Here is a 17,592-nt window from a genome sequence, read left to right on the forward strand (position 1 = left end):
GTTTGTTTGTTTCAAAGAAATTTCTATTAAAAAGCTTTAGAGGCTACAGGGAAGGAGAAAGGAGAAAATTCATCTTCTGGAGATATATAAATGTTCGGTTTTATTAGTATAACTGACATATCTTTAAATTATGCAGTTCAGGGGTGTCTGGCTGGCTCAGTTAGTTAGTAGAGCATGTGACTCTTGATTTTGGGGTCATGAGGTCAAGCCGCACATTGGGTGTAGAGCTTACTCGAAAAAATTAAATAGTACAATTCAGTGTTTTTTAAGTAATGTTCACAGAGTTGTGTAACCATCACCACAATCAATTTTAGAACATTTTTATCACCCCCAAAAGAAACCACAAAACCCATTAGTAGTCACTCCCTATTTCCCCCGGAATTCCAGCCTTTACCCCCAGGCAACCACAATATACTTTGTCTATAGACTTACTCTGGAGATTTCATATAAATGGAATCATACAATATGTGGACTGTTTTGTCTGCCTACTTTTGGTTAGCACAATGTTTTCAAGGTTCATGCATGTTATAGCATGTGTCAGTACTTTGTTCCTTTCATGGCTGAATAATATTCCATTATATGGAGGTATAACATTTATCAGTTGGTAGACATTTGTGTTGTTTCTGCTTTGGGGCTATCATGAATACTGTTGCTAGGAGTTTTTGTGTACAAGTTTTAAAATACAATTTCAGAAAACAGGAACAGAACCACAATGTATCACTTTTATAACCTACTTTTTTCATTTATATGTCAACTTTTTAAAAAATGAAGCTGTATCTTTATTTTCGGGGCAGCATAGTATTCTCATATAGATGTGTACTTTTCTTTATAACTTTTCTCATGTTAGATATTTACATTGTTTCCATTGTGTCTTTAATCATTACATTGACAATCTTTGAGGTTGTATTATTGCATAAAACATGATTGGTTGCTAATAATAAAATCCCAGAAACAGAAATACTTGTTTGAAGGAGACCTGTACTTTTTGCCTATACTGAGTAGTATAATTCCAGTGGTTTAAGCTATGCCTTTTATTCCTGTGACTTAACTCATTTCATAAATGGAAGCCTGTATCTCCCACCTCCCTATACCCATTTTGCCTATTTCCCCATTCCCTTCCCCTCTGGCAAAAATCAGTTCTCTATATTTATACGTCTGAATTAGCTTTTTGTCTGTTTCTTCATTTGTCTTTATTTAGATTCCACATGAGTGAAATCGTAGGGTATTTTGTCTTTTTCAGTCTGACTTTTTTCACTTAGTATAATACCTTCTAGATCCATCCATGTTGCAACAGCACTATCTTATCCTTTTTTATGGCTGCATAATATTTTGCATGTGTGTGCCAAATCTCCCTTACCTATTTGTGTATCAGTGGACATGTAGGTTGCTTCCATATCTTGACTGTTAAAAATAATGCTGCAATAAGCACAGGGATGCATTATCTTTTCAAATTAGTGTTTTTATTTTCTTTGGGTAGATACCAAGTAGTGGAATTATTGGATCATAAGGTATTTCTGTTTTAACCTTTTGAGGAACCTGCATACCTTTTCCACAGTGGCTATACCAATTTACATTCCCACCAACAGTATACAAGGGTTTCCTTTTCTCTACATCCTTTCTCTACATCCTTGCCAACACTTGTTATTTCACAAATTGAATTTAAAAAAAATTTTTTTAATGTTTGTTAATTTTTGAGAGAGTGAGAGACTGAGCACAAGCGGGGCCGGGGTAGGGGCAGAGAGAGAGGGAAACAGAATCCAAAACAGGCTCCTGTCAGCACAGAGCCCGACAGTGGGGCCCGAATTCATGAACCTTGAGATCATGACCTGAGCTGAAGTCTGACTCTTAACCAACTGAGCCACCCAGGCACCCCACAAATTGAATTTTATTTCCTGTTCGAGGACTTGTATTTTTTCTGTGGTAATTGCCTATTCACTTTTTATTTACCTGTTGTTGATTTCTATAGATTATTATATTGTAATAGCCTATTATTAGCATGTGACCTTTAGTTTTTGCTGTTATGTGTTTTTATTTTTTATTTTAAAAAAGTGTTGTTGTTTTTTTTTAATGTTTATTTTTTGAGAGAGAGAGAGTGAGCATGCGCGAGCAGGGAAGGGGCAGAGAGAGAGGGAGACTCTGAATCCGAAGTAGGCTCCAGGCTCTGAGCTGTCAGCATAGAGCCCGACCAGGGGCTCGAACTCCATGAACTGTGAGATCATGACCTGAGCTTAAGTCAGAGGCTTAACCAACTGAGCCACCCAGGCTTTTAAATGTTATTTAAATATATCATTCTCATTTTTTAATGAATAATCTGCCTTTGTAATGTATTAGAAATTCTTTGTACTTAGATTACGCAGCTTTTCTTCCTTTGCATATAAATATTTATTAAGCACCTACGATATGCTAGGAAATTGCACATAGTGTGTTAGGCACTGAGTATGGATTGGTAAACAGTGGATAAAAAAATCCCTGCCCTTATATAACTTAAATGTTTCTCTTCAGTAATAACAAAAAACTATTCAAAATTGGTATGTATGTGGTTTTCCAGAGCCTTCAGCTTGTTGTGATTCATTTTTCTTCCAAGACCTAAATAATAGAGAAGTATGTTTCTATACTTCTAAGTCAGATGACCTAAAAAGCACAGCTTATTCCCCACCTGAGAAAATTGGTAATTTTTGCAGAGCTACTTGAGAAGCATACTTCTTTCTTAATGTTTTATATTTAATAAATTTATCTACCAAAACCTTATTGCTATCAGAATTTTCTTTTTTTTTTTTTAATGTTTGTTTATTTTTGTGAGAGAGAACTGGGGAGAGGTAGAGAGTAAGAAGAATAGAGGCTGTGCGCTGACAAGCATAGAGTCCAATGTGGGGCTCAAACTCACAAAACTGAGATCATGACCTGAGCCAGAGTTGGTTGCTTAACCAGCTGAGCCACCCAGTTGCCTCTCAAAATTTACTTTAGAGACATGATTTCCCTTGGGAGTTATTGATATCACAGTATAAAGCTAAAAGTGAAGATAGAACTCGGAGAAAGTGAGATAATAAAAAAGAAGTTAGATTCTGAAGAGGACCATTAAAGCAGAGGTTATACACTAGCTGCCTGCAGTCCCAAGTTCAGCCCATGGGTGTTTTATTTGGTATACATGGTATTTTTAATCTGAACCAACATTAAAGATACTGAAAGCTGTTAATAAAATCTTGATGATTTGGGGATTGCAATCTTTATTCCCTTACAGCAATAATTAATAGAGGCTGGGTGGCAGCTGTTCTGTCTAGCCAGAACATGTGCTTTCTACTTTACCGTAGTCCTCTCCACTGTTAATATATCCCCCAAAATGAGACAGAATGTGAGTTGCCATTTATCACTGTCTTGCACTGTTGTTTTTCCTCATAGTGTACAGATGTCTTTCTCTCTGCCTGTGTCATAAATGGGGAGATTAAAAATAGTCTTAAGAGAGTCTCTCCAGGGGCGCCTGGGTGGCTCAGTAGGTAAGCATCCGACTTCGGCTGAGCTCATGATCTCAGAGTTCTTGAGTTCAAGCCTCACATTGGTCTCCATGCTGACAGCTCAGAGCCTGGAGCCTGCTTCAGATTCTGTGTTTCCCTCTCTCTCCGTCCCTCTCCCATTCGTGCTCTGTCTCTCTTAAAAATAAATAAATAAACATTAATAAAAGAGATTCTAAGGAGAAAATAGGAGAGAGAAAATTCTTGAATGTGTGCTTCAAGTCTTTCACACATGTTACTGGTCTGGCCATTTGAGGTAGCCATTTAAGTTTACCATCTTGCCCTTAAAGAGGGAGAGATTGGAAGGAACTCTGAGGTTTCTGGTGTTTGCTTCCTCAACTTTGACATCAGGCTGTGAAATTTTGTGTTGCTTTTCTCTTTGTTTTCTCACCTCTTCACTCATATTTGCCTCCTTACTTATAGATGGAAGCAAATGAAGGACATTAGATACAGTAGTGGAAAAAAGGCATTAGGTAGGCTGATTTGGGAAGGTTTTTTTTAATTGTGCTTTTTGTCATTATTGATGTAAGTTATTGGGGTGTATTTCTCTGAGGCTTGTAGCATTATTCTGTATTTTCAGACGTTACGAAGAGGACATGTACTGGAGAAGAATGGAGGAAGAACAACACCATTGGGATGATCGCCGCCGAATGCCTGATGGAGGCTATCCTCACGGTCCCCCAGGCCCATTAGGCCTTCTGGGAGTCCGACCAGGCATGCCTCCTCAGCCACAGGGGCCTGCAGTGAGTATCCACTTTGTCTACATAGGGGGTGAACGTGTAAGATTGGTTCAGTATTACAGGATAACAGTTTGGGGGGCTAATGCTTAGATTTAATAGTCTCATAATCTCAATGTAAGTTTTTCATCTGATACAGAATTTTCCCTTTTTTTTTTTTTTTTTTTTTTTTTTTTTTTTTTTTTTGTTAACAGGTTCCCAACTCATGCTTTATATATAAGGAGTTGATAGAGTTTCCATGAGTCTTTTTCTTACTTTCAGTATAAGCTATACAGGAGAAGAGCTTGTTTTTTTTCTTTTTCTTTTTTAAGGTTTATTTTGACAGAGAGCGAATGAGCACACCCATGCAAGCTAGGGACAGAGAGAGAGGGAGGGAATCCCAAGCAGGCTCCATAATGTCAGCATAGAGCCCAACACAGGGTTCGATCGTACAAACCATGAGATCATGACCTGAGCCAAAATCAAAAGTCAGACATTAAACAACTGAGCCACCTAGGCGCCCTGAACTTGATCAACTGTTCTTTAACATTAGAGATTTTCTATCCTTTGTTTTTCTTGAGATCAGCAAGAGCAACCAATTTTGAAGGCAGCTGCTTTGCCTTCAAAATTATTACCTTCCCATTACCAGTTGTTAAGAATCTTTTTTTTTCCTTCTTTGAATCCTGACCATTTAAAACCTACTACTACTTCTGAATTGAGTACAGGATAAGGGGTAGGTAAATGGTTCCACATGAGCATCACACTTTAGGGAAAGTATAGGAAAGATATGCATCTTGAGAGTTTGTGTTCCATGGAAGCTGTAAAAGAAGAGACTCCTGGGTTATGAAGAACATTTCATAGAAGTTTAGATTACAAAAAACAAGAGGATTTTGTTTTGTTCTGTTGTCCAGAGAGCACAGCAAATTCCTCCTCTTTATTTAACCGATTCTCTTTCTCATTTGTCTTTACACAGAATAAGCATTTGCAAGACCTGTTTTATCAAAGCCAAAAAAAAAAAAAAAAGTGTCACAACCACTGGTCTTTAAAATTGAGTAAAAAATATTTTCATAACCTTAGATCTGGTGTTTAGGCAAAGCATATATACATACAGAGATACATACTCTTAATAGTATAACTTTCCATAGTTTGCATTTTTGTTTTTACTGAAATGGAAAAAGAGAAGATAATTTTAAATAGACACTTGGCATCATTGTCTTTTCTTATTAAAAAGATACGAAAAACATGTAGAGTTGAAAAATAGTTTATTTTTGCCCAGGAAACATCGTTTTTAAATGAAGTAACTTTTTTTCTCTAGCCTTTACGTCGTCCTGACTCATCTGATGACCGTTATGTAATGACAAAACACGCAACCATTTATCCAACTGAAGAAGAATTACAAGCAGTTCAGAAAATTGTTTCTATCACTGAACGTGCTTTAAAACTTGTTTCAGACAGTTTGTCTGAACATGAGAAGAGTAAGAGCAAAGAGGGAGATGATAAAAAAGAGGGAGGTAAAGACAGGTGTGTTTTCAGAGTTATTTACTTTGCATATTTTTGTTTTCTTTACATGGGCTTCTTACACCTGAAATAAAAAGTTACAAAGACTGAAAAACTCTCTGGTGTGAATGTACATGTCTTATCTTGCTTGGTCAGATATTTAATGTATTCAGCTGCTGTTTGCTAAAATGAGAAATGCACAGTTCCTTAGAATCTCCAACCTTGTGATTTTACTCATTTTATTGAAATTTGTATAAAACTATTTTGAGTCTGTTTTCAAAGCAGCCTTGGTAATTGGATTCAGCTGCTCTTCAGTTTTTATGTGTTGCATCTGTCCCATTTTCAGTCTTTGTTTTAGCAACTTTTTTTCCCTAATGCATTGACCATAAAGCATAAAGAAGCTTAAGCTTTAGGAGTATCTTTCATATCAGTTTTGCATATAACCTCTCAATAACCTCTCATTTTCCTTTTACCATTTGGAAATATTTTTATATTAAACATGACTCTAATTTATAAAGTGAGACAGAAATGTTAATGTTCTTTGAAATTGTCCCTGTGAGAACTTAGCTCTTCATTTATTTATCCATATTTCTTATCTAAATGAAGTATACTTCTTAATAATATTGAATTCATCTTTATACTGTAGTTGATGAAACTTTTAATAGTGTAAAAAATATTTGATTTACTATTGTGTAGATATTATGATGGCTCTGGTTGAGAAGAGAAATGTCATAATATAATTTGATTTCACTGCAGAGCTTTAAAAGGAGTTTTGCGAGTGGGAGTATTGGCAAAAGGATTACTTCTCCGAGGAGATAGAAATGTCAACCTTGTTTTGCTGTGCTCTGAGAAACCTTCAAAGACATTATTAAGCCGTATTGCAGAAAACCTACCCAAACAGCTTGCTGTAAGTATTATGGAAATGTTCATTTTTACCCCTTGTCTAGTTCAGAAGTTTTTGGCAGGACTAACTGTGCTTTAGCCTAAACCTAAGCCAGCCTTTAAATTATTGGCTTGACTTTCCATATTGAGTTTTTTGCTTGGTTGTGCAAACTGGCAGAACTATTTTCTACTTTGTCTTTTTAGGTTTTATAGTGCTTGTATTTGACATGAAGCCATCCTGCTAATTTATTTAAAAATGTTAAATTTTAGCACATGTCTTCTTCCTGTTCTTTTTCCAAGATTTGAAGCATAGGAGAGAAGGCAGTTGTTATAGGACAGAAAATGGTTTTTCTTTCTTTTTTAAATAAAGAGCCTGTATTGCAAGCTTAAGTTTTGAAAATTCATGAATCTTTTGCCTATTTAACTGAATGCATGTTTTTAATAAAATATAATAAGAAATAGTCTTTCCAGTTTGAATTTCCTCCGTTTTATTGTGTTTGATATATTTTGTTTTTGTTGTTTGTTTTGGTTTTCTGTGTTTATGATGGTAGGAATTACTTCTCCTATCTGTGTCCACTAAGTTATGGCAATGCACAATTAGTAGCATACCCCCTTCTGGTCTTACAAAAGCAAACTTTTTTTGTTTCAAGTTTTATACATTAGTTTGTCAGAATCTCAGATTAAGATTTAAAATAAATATCCTTGAATAATTCAATGTATAAAATTTATTTCAAAACCTTGCAATTTAATTAGGCATTCTAAATCCAAGGATTGACATTTCATTGATAATATGTATTCTACAGCAGTGAGTCAGAATAAATACTGCCTGACAACAGCAAAGCAACTAATACTTTTAAAAAGTATTAGGAACCAGCAGAATTAGCAGTGTTCATCTACTTCTTATTCCACTGTTGAGGCTGCAAGGGCAGTGGGGTGCACAACGGGGGGAGAGAAAAAGGTTTGAGGACCTTGAGAGAATTATGTAACTTGCAAGAAACATCTTGATATTAATTGTGATGCTTAGTAAAACTACAACACAGGAAATATATCCTAGGGAAATAATCAGGCACTTAGGCTAAAAGCAGAATACTCTTTCCAAATCAGTCTGTACTTTATACAAGTGGATAAACAAAAGAAACAGAATTAATTCATCATTATCGTTATCAGAGTTGACATTTATATAATACTTAGTATGTACTAGGCACTGTTTTAAGTGCTTTATGTAGTTAATTCATTTTGTCCTCCAACGGTTCTATAGGTTAGGTAAAATTACAGTCCCCATTTTACAGAAACAGAGGAGTTAAATAAATTGCCCATGTTCACATCACTAGTAAAGTAACAGCTAGAATTTGAATTTAGATACTGTGTTATAAATATAAACAGTATAATTTCTGTAGTCTTCATTCACTAATGTAAATTGGGGCTTATTAAATATCTTCCAAATTGCAGTGATTCCTGGTTTTGTGGATGTTAATAAAGACTTTTTGCTCTCTGATGAAATATAGATCTGTTGATTTCACAATTTACAATGGGAAAGGTTGAATTATGCGTCTGTTAGGTTCAAATATCTATTTAAGTTTCAGTCAAATTCTGCAAATGTACAAGTACTTAGCTACCCAGGTGCTATTTGGAAGGTACAATAATAAATACAGCAGTGTTTCTGTTACCCAAGAATTCATAATCTAAGAGGGACATATCCACATAACTCATGATACAGATAATGGTAATTCTAAAAGGAAAGTATAGTAAGAAACTAATGATATTTGCATTATTGCAAGGCTTCTTGGAGGAAGTAGTATATTATCAACTTTTAAAATGCTTGAGGTAGGGAGGGGCAGCTGGCTGGCTCAGTCAGTAGAGCATGCAACTCTTGAACTTGGGGTTATAAGTTCAAGGCCCATGTTGGGTGTAACGATTACTTAAAAATAAAATTTTTTAAAGTAAAATGCTTGAGGTACCAAGAAAATGAAAGATCCATAATGAAATTGCTTTGTCTGATAATGTAAAAGGTCCAACTAATTTGTTTGTACTTTTCATTACATAGGTTATAAGTCCTGAGAAGTATGACATAAAATGTGCTGTGTCTGAAGCGGCAATAATTTTGAATTCATGTGTGGAACCCAAAATGCAAGTCACTATCACCCTGACATCTCCAATTATTCGAGAGGAGAACATGAGGGAAGGAGGTTGGAAAGCCATTAAGCATTCTACTTTTCTATTAACTTTTTTTTTTCATTTATCTACTCTTTTAAGATGGCATTAAGCCCTAGAAGGCAACATGCTGGCATTAAATATGAATTTGATAGATTTGACTTATAGCAACCAGTTTTGCTTAAGATCACTTCCCAGAAAGTAAATGTTTTTAGTAATGTACTTTCACATAAAACATTCATGGTATTGTTGATTTTCTAATTTTTTTCTTTTCTTGCTAACCTCAGATTTCTGGAAAAAAAAAAGTTCAAAATTATTCTTTCTGACATAGTGGACACATGAAAAAAATTAAAGAAATGTTGGTAGTAAGGGGCCACAAATTTAACTTCTATTAAGAAGTTCTTGTTCTTGCCTTGTCTTACTAAAAAGACAAGAGAGTTTCATAAATAAAATTGGTTTAATACTTGTAATGCTTATACTTTAAGAGGCATTGTTATAAGTGTAATCATGGATTTGGCTTGTCCTCAGGTAAATACTTCTAGTTCTCTGAGGTTGCTCTTTGGTTTGGAGAGTTTTAATAAATGCAGAGCATCCTAATGCACATAGATTTGGGCGTTTGATCCCAGTATTATTTTACTAGATATATTGAAAAATAAATGGTGTAGGTGTAGTTAGTAAGTTCTAGTACAATTCAGGGTTTTTAAACTTACTTTACAATTGTAGAATATGAAATCCTGCTGGTGCCAGCAATGTTGCTTTAGGGACTGTTCTATAACATTTTCAAAGCTTCAAAAGCTTTTAAGCCAAAAAGCATGGTCAGTGTCTGCCTTATGTTGGTTCTGTTGTTTTATGGGTCAGATAAAATTTACTTTGTTTCCTTTCATGTTGTTTTTGTACATCTTAACTTGTTGAGTATGGAGTTAGTCTACACTAATATTTCTTTGTGATAAAGGAGAAGAGAAAATACTATATATTGAATATTAAAATTAACTTGTCTAAAATAGCATGATTAGGCTCTTAGTTGTAGTCCCTTTAAATTTGTTTTTTTTTTTTTTTTTTTTTTTTTTTTTTACAGCAAAACAATTTTTTTAAGGCACTGGGCTTTCCACAACCCAGGAAGAGAACACTTTATTTAAAATGTAGTCATTGGGAGACATGTCTCATATACTTCATATGTATACCATATCAGGGCTTGTATGTTGTAAAAGCTTTGCGTCTTAAAAATAAATGGGTTTTGTGAAAAGGATCTTTTCTATGAACATGAGTTTCCACTCAAGGTCTAGCTGTGGATATTGCTAGAAAAACAGTTCCTGAGTCAATCTGGTCAATTCATATGCAACATATGACCCTTAGGATTTGGGGGAAAAATTCTAATATGATATAAATAAAAGTTGCTATATTTAGGATGAAATTATATTCATATAACCATTTAACTATTTCAGAGCACATTTTATCTAATTATATTTAACTGTAGTTAAATTTGTGCAATATCAAGTCATTTTATTATCTTGCAAAAGTCTAAAGTTCATATCGCATTTGTGGTAGTCTTTGATAACCCATCCCTTCTAAAGGAAACAAAATTATATTTTTGTCTGACCCAGACTTGAGTTAGAATTACTGTTCTGGATTTCATAAATACTTTGGTGAGAGAAATGATCAGTCCAAAATTGGAAGATTTTACTTCAAGACACTGAGCTGAAAAGTTGGATGTGCAAAAACTGTAGAAACATTGATAGAGTGTTCCTTGCTGCAGATAACTGCAGTAAACTATGTCTTTAGCTTCATTATGAAGATTGCTTCTTTCTTGCTGCAGAATAACGGTATGTATTCTCTCTCACTGCAGCTCCCAATGCTCTGTGTCTTAAAATCACGTAAAGCCTATAGCTTGCTTTGGGGAGTTAGTCCAGAGGGTAAGGAAGGCTTTGCCGGAAGAGCAATTATAAATCTCAAGACTTGCGCAGTGTGGTAGCCTCTTTAACGGTCCTGGTTAATACCAAAAATTATCTTTAAATTACTTAAAAGAAATTATTAAATTGCCCAAATAACTGTTAAACGCATGACAGATCTATTTTATGGTACTGTGTTTGGCAGTTAAACATTAAGTTAACAGTTAATTGACTTGAAGCTTGAAATGTTCGAAATGCTCTAACCCTTGCTACAGAGTCTTTTCTGCAGCAAGACAAGTATTGTGTGTGTTTTTTTCCACCTGTAGCTTATCAGGCCCGGTCCAAAGCCTTCTAGCAGAGGGGATTGATTCCTGTCAGGGGTTGCTGCCAAGACATCGGAAGGATTTTTGACCAAGGTTTTCAAAAGCTCAGTGTCACACCTGCCATTTGATTAAGGAGGGATTTTTGGATGCAGAGTCTGGCATTTATTGTCCTTTGTGTGGCTGTTTTGTTTGTTTTGTCTTTGTCTATTTAGAATTGAGCAGTGTTCACACTAGTTTTTAAATGGTTGTGGGTGGATTATATATTTTATATAACCATGTTAATTTAAATTAATACATTCCCATTAACTTTTAATCATAAAGTAGTGTGGACACAGCATGTCTTCTAACTGGTGATTAACCCCTTAAAATTTATGAAATACATTTATGTAGGGTAAGAATTTGCCTTTTTTTTTTTTAAATTAACTGAGTTTTGTTAACTGGGTATTAAGCAACAAGTATGATTTTTGTTTTGTTTTGTTTTTAGTACAGTATACCTAAGGGGTTAATCCACTTGAAATATAAAATGGGTGCAAAAATCCACACTCTAAATTTAACAGAAACTTCCTACTTACAGCTCTTAATTTGTTTTTAAATTGCAATAGGTGTCTTGGCATCTTTGAAATTGTCATTAAAATTTTCAAAGTTATGAATGTGTGCTAAAAGAGAAATTTTCTTACATTTTGGAGGAAATTATAACATTGTAAAAATAACATTTAGAAATTCAGAAACTTTTTAGAAAGAGATTGCACATTGTCACCTATTTGCATTCTAGCTTTAACAAATAATGTAAATAAGGGGACATGGAAAGAGGATCCTTCAGCAGTTCTGTAATCTTGCTTTGAGGAGTGGTTTCTTGTTTCTTTTTTTCTTTCTTTTTCTTTAGTTAGCTGTGCTTTCCTGTGTCCCTTTTCCTTATCTCAGAATAGCCCCATTTCTAATGGTCAGTATGTTTCTGACGTTAGTAGTAGGTCTTACAGGTTTTAGGATTATTTACTGTTTTTTTAAAATATTAAAACATTTTTTAATGTTTGCTTATTTTTGAGAGAGAGACTGAGTACACGTAGGGGAGGGGCAGAGAGAGGAGACACAGAATCCAAAGCAGGCTACAGACTCTCAGCTGTCAGCACAGAGCCCGACACAGGGCTCGAACTCACTAACTGCGAGATCATGATCTAAGCCAAAGTCTAAGACGTTTAACCAGCTGAGCCACACAGGCGCCCCACCCCGTTCACTGTTTTTTTTTTTAACACTAATATTTTGTCTTGACAGTTTCTTTTTAGCACTCAGATTCCTCTTTTAGTGTTAATTCTCAGAATGTGGCGTAGTGTGGTGTAGTGTTCTTGGATTATCTGTAAATCGCCCTTCTAACATGTCTTCTAAAAAAATCTGTATCATCTGATTATTTGAAGAGCAAGAATTAAGAACAGAAAGCCCATGCAGTGGAGAGACTTCTATACCATTTCTAAAATAAGGTTTTTTATGTGTTACCTATTCAGAATAAGAGCAAGTGTCTTTTTTTTTTTTATGTTTATTTATGAGGGAGAGAGTGGGGGAAGGGCAGAGAGAATCCCAAACAGACTGCGTGTTGTCAGTGCAGAGCCCGACACAAATCAAGCCATGAGATCATGACCTGAGCTGAAATCGAGAGTTGGATGCTTAACCGACTTAGCCACCCAGGCAACCCAGGACAAGTGTCTTTTAAGATAACTGAATGCTCATACAAAATATACAATTAAATAACTTAGACCTAAAGTGGCCCTGTACTCTTAAAACCAACTTTAACTTCTTTTATCATATATTTCTTTTGACCCTCATACTCCTTTGGTACCTTCAATGATTTATTAAATTATATCTTAAAAAAATTTTTTTTTATCGTTTAATTTTTGAGAGAGAGACAGAGACAGAGTGTGAGCGGGGGAGGGGCAGTGACAAGGGAGACACAGAATCCAAAGCAGGCTTCAGGCTTTGAGCTGTCGGCACAGAGCCCAATGCGGGGCTCAAACCCATGAACCCCAAGATCATGACCTGAGCCGAAGTCAGACGCTTAACCAACTGAGCCACCCACGTGCCCCTAAATTATATCTTAAGTACTGCATACATCTGATGCACTTAGCCAGAAGACTGTTAAATTCCAGAGACTACTTTCCTGGTATATGATTATACTGTATTTAGAAAATATTTATACTATTAAAATTACCCAAGAGCTATGAATTAGATTGACTTAGTTGCTATTTTGGCTAGTTTGATTAGCAGATATGCTGTTATTTTTATACACACTTTACAGATATGTATAGATGGATACATAGCTGGCCGTCCAGCTATCATGAATATAAAATTACCTTCTTGTCTCTAGTTTTCTCCTCAAGTTTTTAGATAGCTCATTTATGTTTTAATACAATAATCTAATTAAAATCAGTTATTACAATTTTAGACCATACATATTGTTTATCATCAAAGCATTCTGCTTACTTTACTGCATCTCTTCCTTTCTGTACGTATTCTGTTTAATCATGCTGGTTCCTATCGCCCTTTTCCACTTTACCCATTGTTCCTCTACATTTATTCTTTGGAATATTTTATGGTAACCTTTTAAAAGAGCATTTCATATTCCCTTGAAGCTAAAATTTTCCTTGCAGGAGAGAAAGTATTGATCTCTTAGAAATGCTTATCTTTGACTCTTCATTTTTCTCTGATTATTACTATATTGATAAATCCATCTTTATTATTAGTTCTTTGCTATATGAGCCCCAGAATGACATGACCATTTAGAATACTGAACAAACTTCATAGTTTATCATACACTCTTCATTTATTAAGGTGGATTTTTGTGTTCCCTCTTGTCTTGTCTTTGTGCTGGTGCGCTGTGTCCAGTAATCCTCCCTTTTTATTTTGGTGGGTAGGGTTTATATTTGGAGAAACTATTTATTATAAGAGTTTAAATTCTCCTTTTGATCTTCACATTGGATTATGTAAATTTGTTGAAAATAATTCTCTGGGTACATTAATGTGCCGGTAAACTCTCAAATGGCTCATGTGACACTGATGCTACTATAAGGAAGTGTCTTGCTCACCTGGTCAAACACCCATTCCTCACTGCATTTTGCCAATTCAATCCATTTTAGATGTAACCTCGGGTATGGTGAAAGACCCACCGGACGTCTTGGACAGGCAAAAATGCCTTGACGCTCTGGCTGCTCTACGCCACGCTAAGTGGTTCCAGGTTCGGAACATCATTTTACTTTTTTCTTGTAGCCTTATGAGAGAGTAGTTCAGTACAACATGTTTAACTGTGCTTAAACATTTCAAAAGATTGCCCAAGCAATACTATTTTAAATTAAATCTCAGAAAATATGTTAACATAGAAAGCTGGGTATGAAGATCTGCATATTGCAGTTACTATTAATTTGACAATAACCTTAGGTTTTGGGGGTGTTTTGTAGTTTGGGTTTTTTTATTTTCATTTTTAGTAGCTATATTTAAAGTTTACTTGTTTAGGAACATCACATGTTTGTGTATATATATTATATTCCATAAGGCTGCAGATTAACTTTTGCTTTAAATAATGGAATATGTGTTTAAAGCTTTGTGTATAGTTTTAAGATTTTTCCCCCTCTTTCTCTAAGTTAATAAGTGTAGGGAGTGAAAGGTGAGGAAGAAACTGTTTGGTTTAGTGACTTTGCAGTCATGCAAAGGCACAGAAGGGAAACCAAACAGATTTCCTTAACCTTTCAGTCCCTAGACAAACTTTTTAGCTCTTTACTTTTTCTTTTATTTCTAATGTAGGCAGATTTTTTTTAAGTTTACTGTTTTAAATGACACAGGTCAAGGTTCACAGGGGATCAAGAAATATTATTCTTGTATAATCTGTTTACTTTGACCTAAAATACCAGCTCTTAAATACTAACCCTGGCATAAAATACTGCTGTAAATGGCAGCTCATTGAATCCAATTTTAAGTGTGATTATTTTTGTTTTATTTTTACCTGAGCTTCCATTGAACAGTGGTATTTTAACTTTTTTTCATCAAGGGATATTTTCAATATTTCTAAGATTAATTCACCTGGTTTTTGTGTTGCTCTTAAGGCTAGAGCTAATGGTCTGCAGTCCTGTGTGATTATCATACGTATTCTCCGGGACCTCTGTCAGCGAGTTCCAACTTGGTCTGATTTTCCAAGCTGGGTGAGTACTGTGTAACTTCATGGTGTGAAAAATAAACATTTAGGAAATATTTCTGCAGTTTTTGTAATCTTTTATATTTAGTCATCAACTTTATGTTCACTTGCTAAATATTTCTTTCCTTCTCTAGTGAGAAATCCTAGGGGTCATAGAATATCTAATTTTCTGAGATTTTACTATTTGAAGAATTGGACTTGATGTTTCTTTTTGTATCGCCCCCCCCCCCTTTTGCCCTTCTCACAATGTTTATTTTTTAAAATAACAGCAATTATTAATTGGCTTTTACTTACATAAAGGTACAAAGTTTAAAAATAAGGTATTTATCTCCCTATGCCGTGTTCTGTTGACAACTGTTGACAGTTGTTTTAAAATAATGTGCAAAAATTTAAAATTTTAAGAATTCAGAAATCTGGGCTTTTCAAAAATGTGTAGAGTTAGGAAATTCAAATAATGCAGAAAGGCACCAAAAAGTGAAAGTCTAACACTTTGTTGTGGGTTCTTCCAGGAAAAAAAAATGCATGCGTATGCATCATATATATTCCTGTTTTTATATATGTAGTACTAGTATCCCTTTGATGTTGGAGCTTTTTTGGTTCCTCAGTAGCAAGAATTCAGATAGAGAGGGGTTCATCCAAAAATATGACTGGACCTATTGATTCCAGAGTTGGTTAGTGAGAATTAAATAGCCAGGTTACTTTACTTCTTCTTTTTTTTTTTTTAATTTTTTTAATGTTTATTTATTTTTGAGAGAGGGAGAGAGACAGAGTGTGAGTGGAGGAGAAGCAGAGAGAGAGAGGGAGACAACAGAATCTGAAACAGGCTCCAGGCTCCAAGCTGTCCGCACAGAGCCCGATGTGGGCTCACAAACTGCCAGATCATGACCTGAGCCAAAGTAGGATGCCCAACCAACTGAGCCACCCAGGCGCCCGAACTTTTTTTTTTTTTAAGATTTTTTTAAAGTTTATTTATTTATTTTGAGAGAGAGAGAGAGTGCATGCGCATGTGGAGGGAGGGGCAGAAAGGGAGAGGGAGAGGGGGCATCCTAAGCAGGGTCCACACCAACAGTGCAGAGCCCAACGTGGGGCCTGATCCCATGAACCGTGAAATCATGACCTGAGCCAAGATCAAGAGTCAGATGTTCAACTGACCCAGGTGCCCCTGGGTTACTTTACTTCTGTAATTTTTTAAATAAACACAGGGGTGTTTATGCTATTTACATTATTCAGATTTTTCTTAACAAAATGCATCTTGAAACTCTTTGAGAAGGTCACAGTAAAATCTACCTTATTCTCTGCATTGACTATATGGTATTCCCTTTGTATGGATATGCCAAATTTTATTTAACCTGCATGCATTTGATAGACATTTTGGTGGTTTGCAGTGTTTTCCCATTAAATCTTCATTATATTGCTATCAAGCTTTTGTTGAGTACTATGTTCATGTGATAAATTGTTAGGGCTAGAATTCCAAGGTCAAAGAACATGTGCTAATCATTTATCAGAAAGTTGGATCATTGAAAACATCCAAAAACTGTTGGATTGATCATTTCCTTCACACCCTCACTAACTCTGGGAAATCATCACATTTCTTAACAATATAATAAATACAAAATGGTGTCTCATTTTTTATTTACGTTTTTTAGGGTCAGCTTCAGCTCAACTGGTTATTTACATTTCTTTAAGTGAGTTGAGTGATTGCTGGCACTTGTAATTATTTTTTTCTTAATTTGCAGTTCCATTGTTACTCAACATTTTCTTAATAATTTATATCAACTCTTTTTTATAAGAAAATAGCCCTTATCTGTAACAAAAATTATTTTTTCCAGTTTTTTTATCTATTTTTTAACTATATGATCATTTTTGCTGTATCAGAGTTTTACAATTTTTGTAAATTCTAATCCATTGATCTTTTATGACTTCTGGGTTTTGTTTATTCTATTTATAAAATCCTCTTGTATTTTAGGTTATATATTATAGGGCACCGAGGTAGCTCAGTCAGTTAAGCGTCGGACTCTTGATTTTATCTTAGGTCATGAAGTCAAGCCCAAAGTCGAGATCAAGCCCAAGGTCGGGCTGCACGCTGACAGGGTGGAGCCTGCTTGAGATTCTCTTTCTTTCTCGCTCTCTGCCCCTCCCCCCCCATCAAAATAAATGAACTTTAATTTTTTTTTAACATTTATTTTTGAGAGATAGAGCATGTGCAGGGCAGGGGCAAAGAGAGGGAAACACAGAAACCTAAGCAAACTGCAAGATCATGACCTGAACCGAAGTCGGATGCTCAACTGACTGAGCCACCCAGGCTCCCATCGAAATAAATAAACTTAAAAAAAAGTTCACACATGCTTTCCTCTGAAGCCTCCCGCCATCCTCCCCACAATCAAATTATATTTTGGGGCACCTGGTGGCTCAGTCGGTTGAGCATCCAGCTCGATTTCAGCTCAGGTCTGTTCTCACGGT

At 35.3% G+C, this 17,592-nt stretch overlaps 1 protein-coding gene across 5 annotated transcripts in view; it reads left to right on the forward strand.

Annotated features, from left to right (window-relative positions):
- ZFR (zinc finger RNA binding protein) overlaps positions 1 to 17,592 on the forward strand; it is an 83,841-nt gene that overhangs the window by 41,269 nt on the left and 24,980 nt on the right. For 4 of the 5 annotated variants that reach the window (XM_053201704.1, XM_027075031.2, XM_027075048.2 and 1 more), the window contains 6 exons: positions 4,087 to 4,249; positions 5,538 to 5,743; positions 6,476 to 6,626; positions 8,646 to 8,787; positions 14,084 to 14,181; positions 15,044 to 15,139. In XM_053201704.1, coding sequence (XP_053057679.1) covers positions 4,087 to 4,249; positions 5,538 to 5,743; positions 6,476 to 6,626; positions 8,646 to 8,787; positions 14,084 to 14,181; positions 15,044 to 15,139 — 856 coding nt within the window. The remainder of the gene's footprint in view (positions 1 to 4,086; positions 4,250 to 5,537; positions 5,744 to 6,475; positions 6,627 to 8,645; positions 8,788 to 14,083; positions 14,182 to 15,043; positions 15,140 to 17,592) is intronic. The other variant, XR_008289860.1, reaches the window with a different exon arrangement.

The sequence above is a fragment of the Acinonyx jubatus genome, chromosome A1, assembly GCF_027475565.1.
Source record: "Acinonyx jubatus isolate Ajub_Pintada_27869175 chromosome A1, VMU_Ajub_asm_v1.0, whole genome shotgun sequence".
NCBI classification, from domain to species: domain Eukaryota; kingdom Metazoa; phylum Chordata; class Mammalia; order Carnivora; family Felidae; genus Acinonyx; species Acinonyx jubatus.